Genomic DNA, 16117 nt, shown 5'->3' with positions numbered 1-16117 from the left:
TTGATCCTAAATCAGATAAAGCTGGTCATTTTTCCCTCTATTTTGAGTAGTCCATACACCTGGTTTTAAAAAAATGGAAAAAATGGAAAAAAAAAAAAGCAAAAAATCCCTAGGAACCACTCCTTGATCCCAAATCATTGCGATCAAGCTAGTGATTGATTCCTCTATTTTGGGTAGTCCACATAAGGTTTAAAAATAAGGACCACAAAAAAAAAGATTAAAAAAACAAGAAAAATAAGACAAAATGAATAGAATGTGGGCAGCATCATAAAATTGCTAAAAATGAGGGTATTTTAATTTGTATAGGGTATTTAAACTATAATTTGTATAGTGTGTTTAAATTTGTATAGGGTATTTTTTTTTTTTTTTAATTTATAATTTAAAATACCCTATACAAATTTAAAATACACTTCAAATTATAGTTTAAATACCCTATACAAATTTAAATACACTATACAAATTATAGTTTAAATACCCTATACAAATTAAAATGCCCCCATTTTTAGCAATTTTATGATGCTGCCCACATTCTATTCATTTTGTCTTATTTTTCTTGTTTTTTTCATCTTTTTTTCAAACCTTATGTATGGACTACCCAAAACAGAGGAATCAACGACCAGCTTGATTGCAATGATTTGGGATCAAGGAGTGGTACCTAGGGATTTTTTGCTTTTTTTCCATTTTTGAAATTTTTGTAAACCAGATGCACGGACTACCAAAAATAGAGGGAAAAATGACCAGCTTTATCATAATGATTTGGGATCAAGGAGTAGTCCCTAGGGATTTTTGCCATTTTTTCCATTTTTTTATCCATTTTAAACCTGATGTAACTACCCAAAATAGAGGGAAAATGACCAGCCTCTGTAACATGGTATCAGAGCTCAGGGAAAAAAAATCAAAAAAATTAAGAATTTCATTATGAAATCTTATGTTCTTTAATTTTTTCTAAATAAATTCAATTATTTGTAAACCTACATCTAGGGTTTCTGTTCAAAAATCAGGTTGCAGCATTTTCATGGGTCTTCTAGTTCTACCTACGTTCAACCCGCCTGTGGTTCTATGCAACTCATGTGACCATTTTCACTTACAGTTCATTTTTAAACTAGTCTACAATTTTTTTGAGGTTTATCCAGCTGGCTAGGGTTTCCTTCAAAACTCCATGTTCTCTTGCCGGTTCAAAAATCTACACGTAGATTCTTGATAGGTTTTCCTATATCTCAACTGGTCGTTGTCTGAATTTTCTGAGTACCTTGATTTTTGTGCCTCAAATTCTATCAGCTGGAATATTATTCTGATTTCAGATTCCCTCTGGGTTTTTTGAGATCTCTTCTACATCTTCATCATATTTTGCTGGGCCAGCCAAAATATTTTCTTGAGATCCGTGCATGTTCGATTTTGATCAGCATTGCTGCTTTGCTCGGCGGTGTTAATTCAAATCACATTTGGCAAAAGACAAAGATCATAACCAGATCATTATTTACAGTTGCAATGCTTGCTGGCTTCCCAAAGCTCCTTTGCGTTTTCTGGATCACTTCCTAAGTTTGTTGACGCAGCATGAAGCATTGTTTTCTGAAAGCTTTGACGAGATAACAGTTTATTGACGCAGCATGAAGATTTGTTTTCTAAAAGCTTTGAGACAAGAAAATACGCTAAATCTATGATAAGTCCTTTGCAATCTCTTTTTGTTCTAGTTCTCACAATCCCTAGATAAATATAGTTAGCTATAACATTTACCTTTATTTCCTTGGATCGCAAACAACGCTCTTTAGCATATAGAATATTTGCTATCTTAGATTCAGCATAGACCCGTTTTGATGAAGGAAACACTATACTTAATCTATGTTTAATATCTGATAATGTGTACCTATTACTCCCTAGGTTGAGAGATGGTATTTTATGCCGCCAGAGTTATTAAAAAGTTACATAACTGTTTTACGTGATATTTTTCTTGTGAGGCTTCTATCACATGATGGCGTCAGACGGAGGAGAGATTGGATTGACAGAGATGAAACTTTGATGCTAACACAGTATTCAACAAGGGTTATTTTTCGAGGACTCGTTACCTTTCCAGTACATGGTAACTGCATACATATTTTATTTCCACAACATTGATTCACACAAATCTGCTAGTGCTTGATTATTTGCACAATATAGATTGAATCTCATTGGTTCAGGAAAAGGATTTATTTTTTGAGATTAATTGCAATGAGGTTCCACGGGCAATTTATTGTTTGAGTTAGTTGAAATATTAAGGAGTTTCTCGAAGATAAGAATATTTGAGAGTTCATTTATTGTTCGAGCTTTGTGAAGTCTTAAAGTCATAAGAGAAAACAAGGTGCTATAGCTTATGTGGCTGGTGGTTTGGGTCTACTATTGTCTTATATTTTCCTATCTATGATTAAAAAAACACAAATTTATGCTGATATAAGAGGATCTTTTGACATTAAACTTTGATGTGCCATGGAGATACAAGTTCTGAAAATGGGTGCAGCTAGTAGTAAAGTTTGTATCATTGTCATAGGGACAACATTCAATGTCATTAAGAAGGTTCATGATGACTAGTAAAGGACTTGTGCAAAAGTGTTTCAATCAGGCTATCAAGGATTGTATTCCATTATCCAATGTTTCTTTTGGAAAAGAATATGCAACTTACATTCCTGGAGGTTGGCGCCATCGGAGGATGGAGGAACTTCCGTCATCTCAGGTCAGCTTCTCACTTTGAGACAGTGCTCTGAATGAGAAGCGTTTTTGGAGTTCTTGGGTTTTCTGGTTTGTTTTGATTTTTGATGCTGACTAATTTGAAGAAAACATGTTTTGTACTGCCTAATTTTGGAGACAGGTTTGAGACTTCATTTTACACTCAATATCGATGGCTGTCAGGCAAGCTTCAGAGTATATGATGAAGAATATACACTTTCGTGGTCACTAGACAACAATAGAGATCAGTCACATCTCTTAGGGATCATTGTTGAATAATTCAAGACTCTTTGTTCAGGAATGAGAGGTTACGAACACAGCTCAAAGCTACACCTTTCCGAGGGTCACAAGACAACTTGGTAGAGCCTTGTATGGTTCAGAGTCTTCTACTTCAGGAATATTTTCTCGAAATATGTATTCCAACTATGTATTCAGCATGTTTTTCTTTTTAAACCTTAAGGGGGCATCCCTAAGGTGGATTTGATGTCTTTAGGATCAACGTATTAAGCGGGGGTGGGGGAAATGTTAGCATTAATACATTCCTAACTGCTATAAGCAGTTATTGGTTACCATTTATCAGTTATCAATTAACTGATTCAATCTGTCTGCATTATATATTGTATTGGATGGTAAATGGGAATCATCAAATGTTCATCATCTAGTTTCATCACAATGACCATGAATGGAGGGAATTAGGATAATATCTTCCAACATAAAATGTTTCTTTAATGTTCATCTAGTTGTCTTTAGTTTGTATAGGAAAGATTGCTTGCCAATGTATGTTACTTTTTAGAAATTGTTTTTCATACATTCTATAAGAATGTTTCCGTTCTTTGTTAATAAAAATTCCACTATTCTATCTTTTGGCCTGTATAACAAAGATGATGATCTTTAGGAGCACTTGCATAGTATTGCATATGCTAGACCATATGATGATGATCTCCAAGAGTAGTTTCATGGTAAAAGCCTCCAATTGGAAAAAAGGGGTATTTAACCGGAAAAATATTTCAAAAAATAGAACCTTACCTGAAAGACCACAACATGGTGTCTTTGTCAGTGAACCACAGAAATTCTCACCCTCTCTCTACACCATAAAACATGTCTCTGTCATGCGGGATCAATTTTTTTTCCAGAGGATGCTCCAGAGTTCCCAAATCAATATTCCATGAGATGACAGGGTCTATTGTCTTTGTTATCACTGGAGAGTGGAGATGGTAAATCATTTCATCTTAAGGTGTTCTGTCTACAATATGATGTGGGAGAGATCATATTTAATACAGACTCAAAGGTTTCCTAACCATTGTTTTCTGTTTTCGTGACAAAAGAGGTAGTTGGCCCAAAAATATCACTCATTGTCTCCCCTACATCGATTCCAACCATGATCAAAGAACCTTTGAAACCAGTACTTGTGTTCGATAGAATTTCGATAGCAGTCAAAATATTTTGCGTGCGCGATTGCATAGGCCCATACCCCCTTCTATTGGCACTTAGTTCCCCAAGAATATTTAATGTTTCTACTTGTCAATAAGGATAACTCCAAACAAGGTACACCAAACCCAAGAAGAAAGCAGTTGTAAAAGGCTATGTTCAATAAGGAAAACTTCAAAACTATGACAAGGAAAAAGCCAATTTATAGAAAGGAGAATAATACATCAATAGTCTTTATAAAAATTGGGTTAGCAAACATGACAATGGTAATAAGAATATACAATTTCTATGACCCGACTCTAAAAAAATTTATGAGTATGTTAAATCAAAGTTCCGAAACTCACCATAATTCAGGCGAGTTGGGAGAGTTGGCAAGCAGGTTCAACCATGCCAAGTTCTGTCAACTCGACAACTCAACTCGCCGAGTTTTGGGGCATGACTTGCCCAACTTGCCAAGTTTTGACATGACGAGTTTTGGCATGCACAACTCGGCTGGGTCTAAGCAAACACTTGCGAGTTTACTCTGCAATTCAACACTTGGCTCAAGGGGTGGGAGGATTTATACAAATATAACATGTAAGTATAAGTTATATACTTCAAGTTATGTTTGTATAAATAATGTCAAAATGTTTGAGATAGGTTTCAGCTTCATAGGAGTTAAGATGCAAAATCTAGATTTTGAGGTTTTCCAAAAAAAAATCAGACCTAGCCAAATCCCAAGATTCAACGCACCTTCAACACTGTAACCCCCCATAACATATCCTCGCCTTCTAAGGTCAAATCAAAGCTAGAACAAGGATTGTCTAAAGGTTATAAGTTTTCAATTCATTTCATCCAAAACCCCTTTGGTTTCAATTCCATATTCCTAACAGACCTAGCTACAAGTTGCATTTTACGTATATGATGGATTTATCATTTATGTTCCTTGTTCATGTATGTGATGACAAATTAGCTTCTATTTGATAATGGTATAGTGTCTTTAAGTTTAATTCAATAAAGGGTGCATGAAACAAGTTTTAAATCAATAAAAATCTCTAAATTTCAAAGGTTTTGTCATTTTGTCAATCATAGGCGAGTCATTGTTGAGTAATAGCCGAGTCCGCCTTGCCAAGTCCTTGTTTGGGAACTGTGTTAAACACCTTGATGTACATAACATAGTTGGCATAATCGCTGAAAAATCAGCGTGTTTCTACTAATCACCGAGTTTTTGGGACCTGCAAGTTTTTCCCAGATTTAATTGACTCGGCCGGAGAAAAAATCACCGAATAATCGCCAAGTTTTTGCAAAAAATTGGCAAGTTTTTCAGAATAACTCTTCTTCTTTTTTAAATTATTATTTTCAAATAACAAAATTGTTAAAAATAGAAGGCAAAAAGCCTATATATATTATGTAAAATAGAGAATTATAGTATGCTAGTAGAGCTGGGAAGAGGAAGATGTGATTGTAATGATGTATTTACTTCTGGTTTGACACAAACTATTTACTATTATGCTTCCTGCCAACAGCGTTCCGCATGAGATGCAATTTTGTACCCACTGTGCATTTATATATATCTAAACTCTGCTTGTTTCTTTTGTGTCTCTTTAATTAACTCATTAGATGCATCTTCTCATTGAAGTTTGCAAAAAACTGTATTTTGAATTAAATTTTAGCCGTTTTTTTAGGTTCCCGAGTTTTCCTGAGTTCTTTTTTTAAAATGACTGATTTTTTCCTGAATAAACTTTTAGGGGGCTTGGCGAGTTGTTGTCGAGTCCGAGTATTCCAACTATGGTACATAATATACAAGACAATTCCAAACAATTACACTGTTGAGTTGATCTGTAAGAATATAATATCAACACCAGTAATACTCAGCTATAGGGTATCAAAAGAGCCTGCTCTAAGACTCTTAACTTCTTAGATTGTAAACTAGGACCCTTCTGCCTCCAGTGTCCAGCATTCTGATGAGGCTGGAAAGTCAAAGAAAACTTTCATCAGGTTAACTTGCAGACTTCTATGCTTACACAATAAAGTAACTATGAGCAAGAAGTGCTTATAGTGAGACCAAACTCACCCCAATACACTGTAGGCATCTTCTTAAAGTTAAATGTAACAAACACTAGTTATTGTTATCACTAACTCATTATGAGCTGTAATGTTCTCCACTTTAGGAAATTCTTCGGAGATAGCACCTTTCAATATGTATTTTTGTAAACTTTCCATTTACTAACTTTTGACAATGACTGATAAACCCAAAACTCGAGTATATGCATTCAAATTGAGTGAAGAAAAACCTGTTCTGGAGTATGATCTGTTATATAATGGAGCCAACCATGCCATTCAGGAGGTACTGAGGAGGCATTATACCGTTTCTTGTCCCCATACTCAACCCATCTGTGCCTACCTGTAATACATCATTGAAAAGTAGATTACCAAAAATCATTCTTCTCTTATAATTCAAAAACATATTCAAACTCTAGATAGGCGGAAGTCTTCTTCAGTTTAGTCATTTCTGAGCAAAATGACTGAAGATGCTCTCATTCAAAAAGGAATGCAGGAATTGCTTAACTTGCAGAAAGGATAAAATGAAAAGATATCACTCAAGAGTCAAGACTGATTAAAATCATATTCCAATGGAATTCTCTTCCATATGATTCATAAAATCCCTTTAAAACTTCAAGAGGTGTTAGCAAGGAAGCTTAGATACATAAAAAATAATAACTGGGGAGAGATATTAGATAAACAGAAATACCTACAGTTAAGAAAATCTTTCATGTGGAAGAAAGAAAGAAATCATATGTATGCTCACAAGTCACCAAAGCTTGACAATGACACTTGAAAGTGCCTTCAGTTACAAAAGGAAATTATGAAGTTGAATAGCACTTTGTTGTGAAAAGTAACATGATTTAATGCAACATAATTACAGTTAAACCTAAAGAAATTAAACACCAAGTCATATAGCATAAATGGTAGAACAAATCATCATTAGACTAGAGAATTTTTCTATTATTAGAGCTGTGTCAACTAAGATAAGTTGTGCCCTCCACATCCTATTGGAGCCTGATATCCCTATCCCTACTCTGCCCATTTCAGTGAAGCTTGATCCAGGATGCTGTGGCAAATAGCATGGAAGAACTGGAAAATCCATTGAAATGTTAAAACTTAAAAGAGGGAAAATCTCCTTGTTGTCTCTCCCCCATGATCATGCCCAAGATGCAGTTCTTAATCCTTGCTGTTATGCTCTGACGAGATATTCAACAGGATATGGCTGATCTGGAAGACTGTACAAGCCAAAGTTGAAATTACAGCTATAAAAGAGGATCTTTATAGAAGCATTCTTTCTAAATCTGCAAAAGAGACCATATCTTCAAGAGAGTGTCATGGTTCCTCTGACTTGGTAGCATATATCTGAACAATTGGTGTTTGATCCATTAGGAGAAAGAAGAGTATAGATCTGGAAAGAGATCACATTTGTCAATTTTCTGCCTTTTCCTTATTTTTCCCTTCTGGGTCAGTTGAGTAAAGGAACCATGATTGAGGGAAGGAAAAGGCTTGGCAAAGTTTTTAGACTAGGCAGAGCCCAGAGATTACTTCACTTATGCCAGGCACTCTCAAAAGTAGATCTAGAAAGAGATCTTCAAAAAGAAAAAACCACTGAAATTGCAGAAGACAATTTGCCGACAAGTTGGACCACAGTTCGCAGACTCCACCTCAGAGAGTACTCCGCAAAGCCAAAATTTTCAATCAGTAACTTAGCAAGTACTAAAAATAAAAAAACCCTCAAAAGAAAATCATTTTCTTTTGCAAAACTCAATTACAAAATGTATTAAATTTAAAAATTAACATGTTTGAAGAGAAAATGCATGGTTTTATAGCAAACACATGTGAAAGATGTGGTTTAACCAGCATTTTACTCATGTTAGCATTTTTACCCTTTCTATCTCTACGTCTATAAAAATGCAATAGTTAAACTTGTAAAAACTTGTGGTAAGAGTGCATAATGCCATCCACCAAGGTTCAAACCTCTGGAGGCACGTTTGGGCCAGGTTCGACACCTGGGTGAATTTTACGGACAGGATCCCCCTGCGCATGGCTGCTTAGCCAAAGGAAACTTCTAGTTTAGACGTATGCTTACTTATAACATTGCAATCCGCTAACATTGCAATCCGCTATATAAAGGCAGAGATGCCAATATCTATGAATGCTGAGATGTTTCCAGCAAAAAAGAACTCAACCAGCAAAAAAATTAATAAGTACTCGGCAACTCAGAGAGTACTTGCAATATTTGCAAACTATGAGTTGGGAGTATTAACATGGTCCATGTAGATGCCATTTGATCCAAATCCCAGGGAGACCTTCAGGGGACAGCACTCTAAACTGTTAGAATGTAGATGTACTTATGCAAGGAAAAAATAGGAACAATCAATCGGAATTCATAATTAAACGAAGACATATAGAAGAGATTCCAGAATCAGAACAAAGGATATTGATCTAAAAAAAAATCAAATCCTCAGATAAACTACCTTCCAGTACAAGTATGTTCACCTTTTTCTCCTCCTGGATAAATCAAATAAAGGAACCATAATTTAAGTGAAGAAAAGGCACACAAAACATTTAAGATTAGGCAAAGCCCCAGATATTTTCTCTTTTACCAGTGAGTCTTGTGAATCGGAAATCCCAACAAGTCAGACTATCAGCATGCCCATTTAGATTCATACCATTTGATCGGGATACAATAAAGACTTCAGTGAAAAGTTGTTTAAACTGTAAGAGTCTAAATGTGTTTATGTAAGAAAGCGATGTCAACCAATCAGAGTTGATTAAAAAAAGACTAATAAGAAAAATGTTACAACTAAAACAGAGAAGTTCATAAACTTTGCATTCTGTCTATCAATTGTCCTGAAAGATGTAAGGTCCATAGATCAAAATATTGCAGACTTCTAACGGATAAGTCAAACTTATTGCAAGACGTTTTCCCAGGCACCAAAACATGTAACCTTCATGCTGAAAATATCGCAGAAAAGTTCATAAAATATCATAGTGAAGTTTGTGAAAGGGACTGACAGCCCAAGAAATGTAATAACACATTTATTTGATTGCAAATACCAGTTTGGACACGGGAAAAAGTGTCTAGAAGAGAAAGAACATCATTTGCAGAGTTGTAGAGCAATTTATTGTGGATTTGAAGCAGATTTGAAGAGATCTTTCAAGCAATTTCAGATTCACAAGTTAGTTTTCAAAATTATTTTTTTCTTAAATCATTTTGTCTTGTCTTTGTCGCATCTAAGTTATTAGAAACTCTACAATAGCATTTTCAATGTACTCTAAGTTGGTTTTTAGCATAATGAACAAGATCTAACACCATTTTGTAGCAATGTTTGCAAAAAAATTCATAGTTTTCCCAATAATTTCATATTTCTTAAAAATTTTAAACCTTAAAACTTGTTTCCTTTCAAGTTCGAGCTATGTTTAAAATTATTTAAATTTTTTAACTAATTTAATTTGTTTGCCAAATTTCTTTATTAAAATATAGTATATTAATTTGTGATTTACATTGGTATGTGTAGGTTTATATTTCATTAAAATGACAAATAGGGATACCTCCACAATTGGGTCAGCTGCTCAAACTCGCCAAAAATCCAGTCTCCATGAGAGAACCAAGCATGTTGACCTTCATTGTCATTTCATTAAGTAGCTGGTTGAAGATGGGTTAGTTCAGCTATTGTATGTTCCGACTGCAGATTAGACAACAGATATTCTCACCAAGTCTCTAAGCCTAAGAAGTTTGTAAAATTCAGGGGGCAACTTGGTATAGTTGAAAGATTGACCGTTAACGGAGGGTATTAGAATAATATCTTCATAATATCCTTATTATTTCTTATTTAGTCGTCAATATTGTTGATTATGTAAATATTCAATAGTTTCTAATTTTATGATTGTTTCATAATAGAAACATCATCTTTGTATAACTATAAATGATTGCGTGATCATTCGATTAGTTTGTTCATTATTTTACATATCACTTGCGTAATACTATGACATTTGGCTTAATCATTGTTTTCACTGCTGAGCAATTATTACAAATGGAGGATGCAATATCAAATGAAGGATGCAATTATTTCTTATTTAGTCGTCAATATTGTTGATTATGTAAATATTCAATAGTTTCTAATTTTATGATTGTTTCATAATAGAAACATCATCTTTGTATAACTATAAATGATTGCGTGATCATTCGATTAGTTCGTTCATTATTTTACATATCACTTGCGTAATACTATGACATTTGGCTTAATCATTGTTTTCACTGCTGAGCAATTATTACAAATGGAGGATGCAATTTATTTCATCCTCATTTATCTCCAACATCATTGACCAAATGGCTTGAGGTTTTCCCTTGGCCAAATGATGATGTGTTCCCATCAACTACAAATCAAGACAAACCACCATATTCCTTGACCATTTCATCTTTAAATGCCCTATTTACCATGAGATTCAAAGGAGATACTGCTTCTACAAGAACTCCAACAATCTCTTTGCTTTCTTCAAATATCCAAACCAACAATGCTTTATCCTTCATCTTTACAAGGTTGTCATTCTTTATTATTGATCTTTATATGAGATCATCTTAGATTCTAGTGCCCCAAGGTTAATCACCTTCTTATCAATATGTATAGATGCATGAGATGGTGTCTCTCACCACTTTTACCTTGGCATGCTCCTCCTTAGCATTGCAGTCATGTTTCTTTTCATTGACACAATTCAGCTTCTTCCCATTGGCATGGCTCTACTCTTCTCCAACCATCCCCAAATATAGGGACAAATTCAATACGATTTTTCTCCCTAATACAAGAGTTGCTTCGGCCATGGGTATTAGAAGTGATCCTAGGATGAGCTCCCTATATGACCCTCCTAACCCTCAATACTCCCTAATGAGCAATGTTAAAACTTGTATCGGCTCCTTCCTAGTGATAACAGATGGCACTAGCAACTTCCCCATTTCTAGTCCAAACGGTGGTACTCGATGTTCTCTAAATTCACTCAACATTTTTTATATGGGGTTCTTGTTCCCCTTTCCTAGCTATATGTACTAGATTCAAATTTCTTTTCTTTTGTTCTTCCCCTTTGTGGGGCCTTTCTAGAGCTTCTTTCATAGAAGTTTCTATTCTAAAATGTTCTACCCTTTCACCAATAAAGTAAAATTCATTCCAAACATTCAAAATTCAATGATATTAATATATCATCACTCACCAATACATCAAATCAGCACTCAATCATCACTAATCACTCTATGAATAACACATTTCTTCAATCATCATTCAAAAATATATCAAATCATTAAACCAAAGGAAATCATTCAATCATCCCTCAAACACCAATTGGGAATCAGGCAAACAGACCAGCAATAAATTCTTCCATTAATTCAATCAATCTATATTAAACATTCAAACATCAAATCAAGGACTGGGATCAGATCAGCACCTGCACTTATCGAAGGCAGATGTCAACATTCAACAAGGGACTCGCATCAGATCAGGTATACTTCAAAATCCTGCAGATAAGCTTCTAGTCTACAAGTGTTGTGGTATGCAATGGAAATATAGATTTGATAGTTAATTTTTATATGTTGCTATGTATGATAATATGAAATGCTATTCTTAATTATATAACTGCTTAGAACTTGTCAAGCAGTCATGTAGAGGAAAAATAAATACAAGAAGGGAGAGCAGATACAAGATCGTCATCTAAGTAGGCCACCCAATGACAGATGACTGACATGTCTGACATATGAGGGCCAAAAGGGTATGGCATTCCACCCTTGGGCTCATATAGGAGGATTTCTGGGCACCCAACTGTGGTTTCCTCTCCTATCTCTATGATAGTTGATTGTTGGAGAAATCACAATCGAAGGCAGATGAATGAGGTGACACGGATAGGGAGGGAAGAGATGAGCATCCCCACTAGGTAGGCCACCCCATAATGACTGACTGATGTGTCTGTCACATGTTGGTGAAGGTGGTATTAAGTACACTCTTGGGCTTTGTGTGAGGGTTGCTTTGGGCATCTTATCGTGCTCCCTTCAACTCCTATTATGGTTGAATACTAAAAATGAATATAGATTGTAGATGAGTTATCTAATGGAATAAGATGATTGTGTGCGTGTGTGATTCCTAAGCCTCGTAGAAATAATTGGTCTTATGAATTAGACGTCCAATATTGTTTAATATGATTGCAGGACCTAAACAGGGATTTATCTTTCTTAAAGCATTTTAATTGGTGGTGTCACTATTTTATATTTCTTATTTTAATGGAATCTGTGATTTTAGAGCAAGATTTAGGGGAATCCCGAAAGGAGACACTACTAGGTGAAGTCTTGGCTTGGCAACAATTAACTAAACAAGGTTAATGCTGTAGCTTCAGTCAGATTGAATTGATCTGGAGTTAATCTCCAATGGTTATTGGTTAACCGTTATCACATTTGTAGAGATCCCTTCCTTTAACATGGTATCAGATCAAGTTCGAACTCCTGGCCAAAAGATCTCAAAATCTTAACATGCCTGTTCTTTGGCATTAGAGCATATATTTTGCCAACAAATTAGGAGAAGATTCGCCATCTAAAATTCTCTCTGTGTTCATGATCTCTGTTTTTGAGAAAGAGTCTAAATATTTGTTTCAACAGGATAGTGATGAAAGGGGAACTACTCTGCATTTGTAGCTTATTCTAGGGTGATGACATCATAAATAATTATCCTTCAGATTTATGATATGATGTGTTATCTCTACACTAACAGATCAACTTATTGCTACGTGATTGTATGCTATTGCAAGGTTGGGCTCCATGTGAAGGGAGAACATTTCGAGTTTTATCTATCTCATGTTGTGGATTTTGCACATAATGATTATGTAAAGGGCTTTTATTATAATTCAAATTCAGAGAAGCCTAGATAGTGTTGAATTGTGTGTATATGAGACATCAACTTCCATTGTCAAATTCTTGACATCTTCATTTCTTCTATGGCACTTGTGGCGTGAGAAACGAAAGTAGTTTGAGTCCAAGGATTGAGCAAGGTCGTGGAGTCCTCTTCCGCTATCCTTCAGATCATTCACACAAATTGTTGTGATCCTCAAAAGCTTTATCGGAAACGAAGAAAGTGCTAGGCTTTGTAAGCTTTAGCGATGCACAAACAATGATAGTCACCATGAAGGCAATGAATAGAAGAACTAGACCACACCATTATTGTTGATGATCATGTGCAACACAAAATTACTGCAAACCATGATCAAGAGAGGATAATATCGTCATTTAGAAGATACGCATCTCGCGACAGATTCACTTTGTGGTTAATCTTTTAAATTTGAAGATTAATAATATTAAACTGTGCCTTGATTATTATTGAGAGCATGACGAACAAACAAAAGGAGCTCAATAACTTTATAAAGGAAGGGTTTAATTTATTCTGTTGAAGGTTTTGTGACAAGCAATATAATGTGTAAGAGAGACGAGTGTTATTACCTTTGTTGTGAATAATATCACCGCACTCTATTAGTGCACGAAAGACTCCAGTTACGTAGATCATTTGTTTCTATCCATCAGTGAAGACTGTGGTTAAATAATAATGTTGACTATCTAATTTGGCGTGATTAGTATGTAAATATTATATATGCTCGAATAATCATCGTATTACAGGGGAGGAGAATCGAATCAAATGCTCTTACTATACACTGACTCTTGTGGTCATATCTATTAAGATAATATCTTATACTTTCTATAATAGTCAACTACTTGTCTGTAGTCCGTCTTTTAGTCTAGATAGGAATGTTTCCTATCCTGTCTCTTTTGTCTTCAGTCCAGATAGGAATGTTTCCTATCCTGTCTCTAGTTTTGTTTCTAATTCCGTCTTCAATCTATGTTGTTTCTTTTAGAAAAAACGTCCTTGTAATTCTTTATAAGGAACACATTTGTTCCTCTATTAATCAATCAATCATCCGAAAATCCGTTAATCTGCCAACAATTTTTGAATCTTGTAACATGGTGTCAGAGCCTAGTTTTCGAAATTATTTCGTGATCCTTGCTTTCTAAAAACCCTAAGATTTCGACTAGGGTTTTTGTCTGAGGTATTTTGTCTGAAATTTCGTCTAAAAGTTTTTTTACCTACAATCCGCGATTCTTCTCTACAACCTGTAGCATTTTTTTTTCTTTGGAAATCGTGGGTTTTCTTCTACAGAAATCGCGACTTGTTCTTTTGCAGAAATCATAGCTTGTTGGAATAATAGGTTATGATAAAAACGTACGAGTCTACCACATAGGTCTGAATAAAAACGCAGGGATTTGATCATCTGCCGAAAACGTGTTCAATCTTTTTTTTATATATCCTGGTTCGGGTGATCATTTAGTACAAATCCGCTGTCTCAAATCCGCACAGATAAGGATCCGCCTATCTCAAATCCGCTTGTTCCAAAATCTGCCTGTATTTGCCATTTTTTTCTGCAAATCGCATCCAAATCACACGCGTTTGAAGCAACTCGCATCCATATATTTTCAAGCTCATTTGACAGCAAAATCACGATTGTAGGGTCAAGGATTAGTTCGTCTGGTCTGCATTCTTCATCGTTTGCACTCTCCTTGGAAAAAATCCGCCATTTTTATCAAGAAATCTTAAACTTTTTCAAGTTTTTTTCAGCTAGGGCCATTTTTTTTTCAAATCCTAATTTTTGGGGTCGGAAATTTTTTTTGCTTGCAAATTCTTGGTGGGTTTTTTGAGACTTCATCTGGGTCTTCGTCAGAATTTTCTGGGTACCTCATTTTTTGTGCCTCAATATTCGAGCCAGCAGATTTACATTGCAACTACAGAATCCTTCTGGGTTTTTTGTTCACTCTTTTGGGCACTTGTCTTTTTTTGGGTCAGCCTTAGCATTGCCTCAAACTTCGTGCAAATGGCATCTTTGACTAATCTGATGTTGGAGGGCAGTCTACGATTCAATGGCCATAATCACTGGAAGCAGCGCATGTTGACAATCTTTGAATATCGTCATTTGGATGAGCTTGTTCTAGGCACAAAGACTCGTCTGACCTCCGACCAAGCAGAACAGGACAAGTTTGATGATCACAATCGAGAGGTTGTTATGCTTCTTAAGCTCTTTGTTATCGATGATCAGCTACCGTAGATTCCTTCAGGCAAGTCAGCTGCAGAAATCTGGAAATATCTGAAGGAGCTACATGAAACATCTGACAAAAGTCGGGCATTCTTTCTAAAGAATCGGTTGTTCTCCATTATGATGGATGAACGTATGTCCTTACAAGAGCATCTAACAAAGATTAAGGACATCCGTGATTAGCTCGAAGCTATTGGTCGAAAAATGGAGGAAGAGGATATGGTAGTCATCACTTTGAAAAGTCTACCATCGTCCTATGAGCACTTCATAGAAACACTCAACATTATGTCAACTAATGTTGATCTGAAGTTTCCAGAATTATGCACCAAACTTCTGCAGCAAGATCGTTGGAAACAACAATTTGGCAGCAGTGCTTCTACAGCCTCCTTAGAGCAGGCATTTGCTGCAAAATACTTTCAACCGAACATCAGCAACGATCAATCTTCTCAGCCTTCCCAGCATCAACCTTCTGCTCAATCTTTGGATGGCTCTACGAAGCAAAATGTGCAGTGTAATTACTGTCACAAGTTCGGCCATATGAAGTTCGAGTGCCGGAAACGTTTGGCTGCCCAAGCAAGGCAAAATGCTTCCCAACCAACAGCACAAGTTGTCGAGCTTCCTGATCAAGGCGAAGCTGCATTTTTTGCCTTCTGAATCTGTTTCTGTTTTTTCTGGGTTTGTTGATTTTCTCCTCAAAAATCATTTTCAAGTTGTCTGTAATACGCAAGGTTGCATGAGATTCTGGGTTTTACCGTTTTTTCCACAAAAATGAAGTTTTGTAATTGCAACCTATTTTGAGTCATAGCAATCTTCTGGCAAAGCTTCTTGGTTTCAGCATTCTGTAGATCTAGGGAGGGTC

The 16117-nt window shown here is 35.6% G+C and overlaps 1 protein-coding gene across 1 annotated transcript in view; it reads right to left on the bottom strand.

Moving 5' to 3' along the window:
• LOC149541540 (NADH:ubiquinone oxidoreductase, 17.2kDa subunit) overlaps positions 1-16117 on the bottom strand; it is a 50613-nt gene that overhangs the window by 3318 nt on the left and 31178 nt on the right. Inside the window, exon 4 of the mRNA XM_089796758.1 lies at positions 6399-6508. Within this exon, the coding sequence (XP_089652884.1) occupies positions 6399-6508 (110 nt within the window). The remainder of the gene's footprint in view (positions 1-6398; positions 6509-16117) is intronic.

This window comes from Cupressus sempervirens, chromosome 8, assembly GCF_028749045.1.
Source record: "Cupressus sempervirens isolate cs-2001-9-10 chromosome 8, ASM2874904v1, whole genome shotgun sequence".
NCBI lineage: Eukaryota > Viridiplantae > Streptophyta > Pinopsida > Cupressales > Cupressaceae > Cupressus > Cupressus sempervirens.
This window is presented reverse-complemented; position numbering and strand designations above follow the sequence as displayed.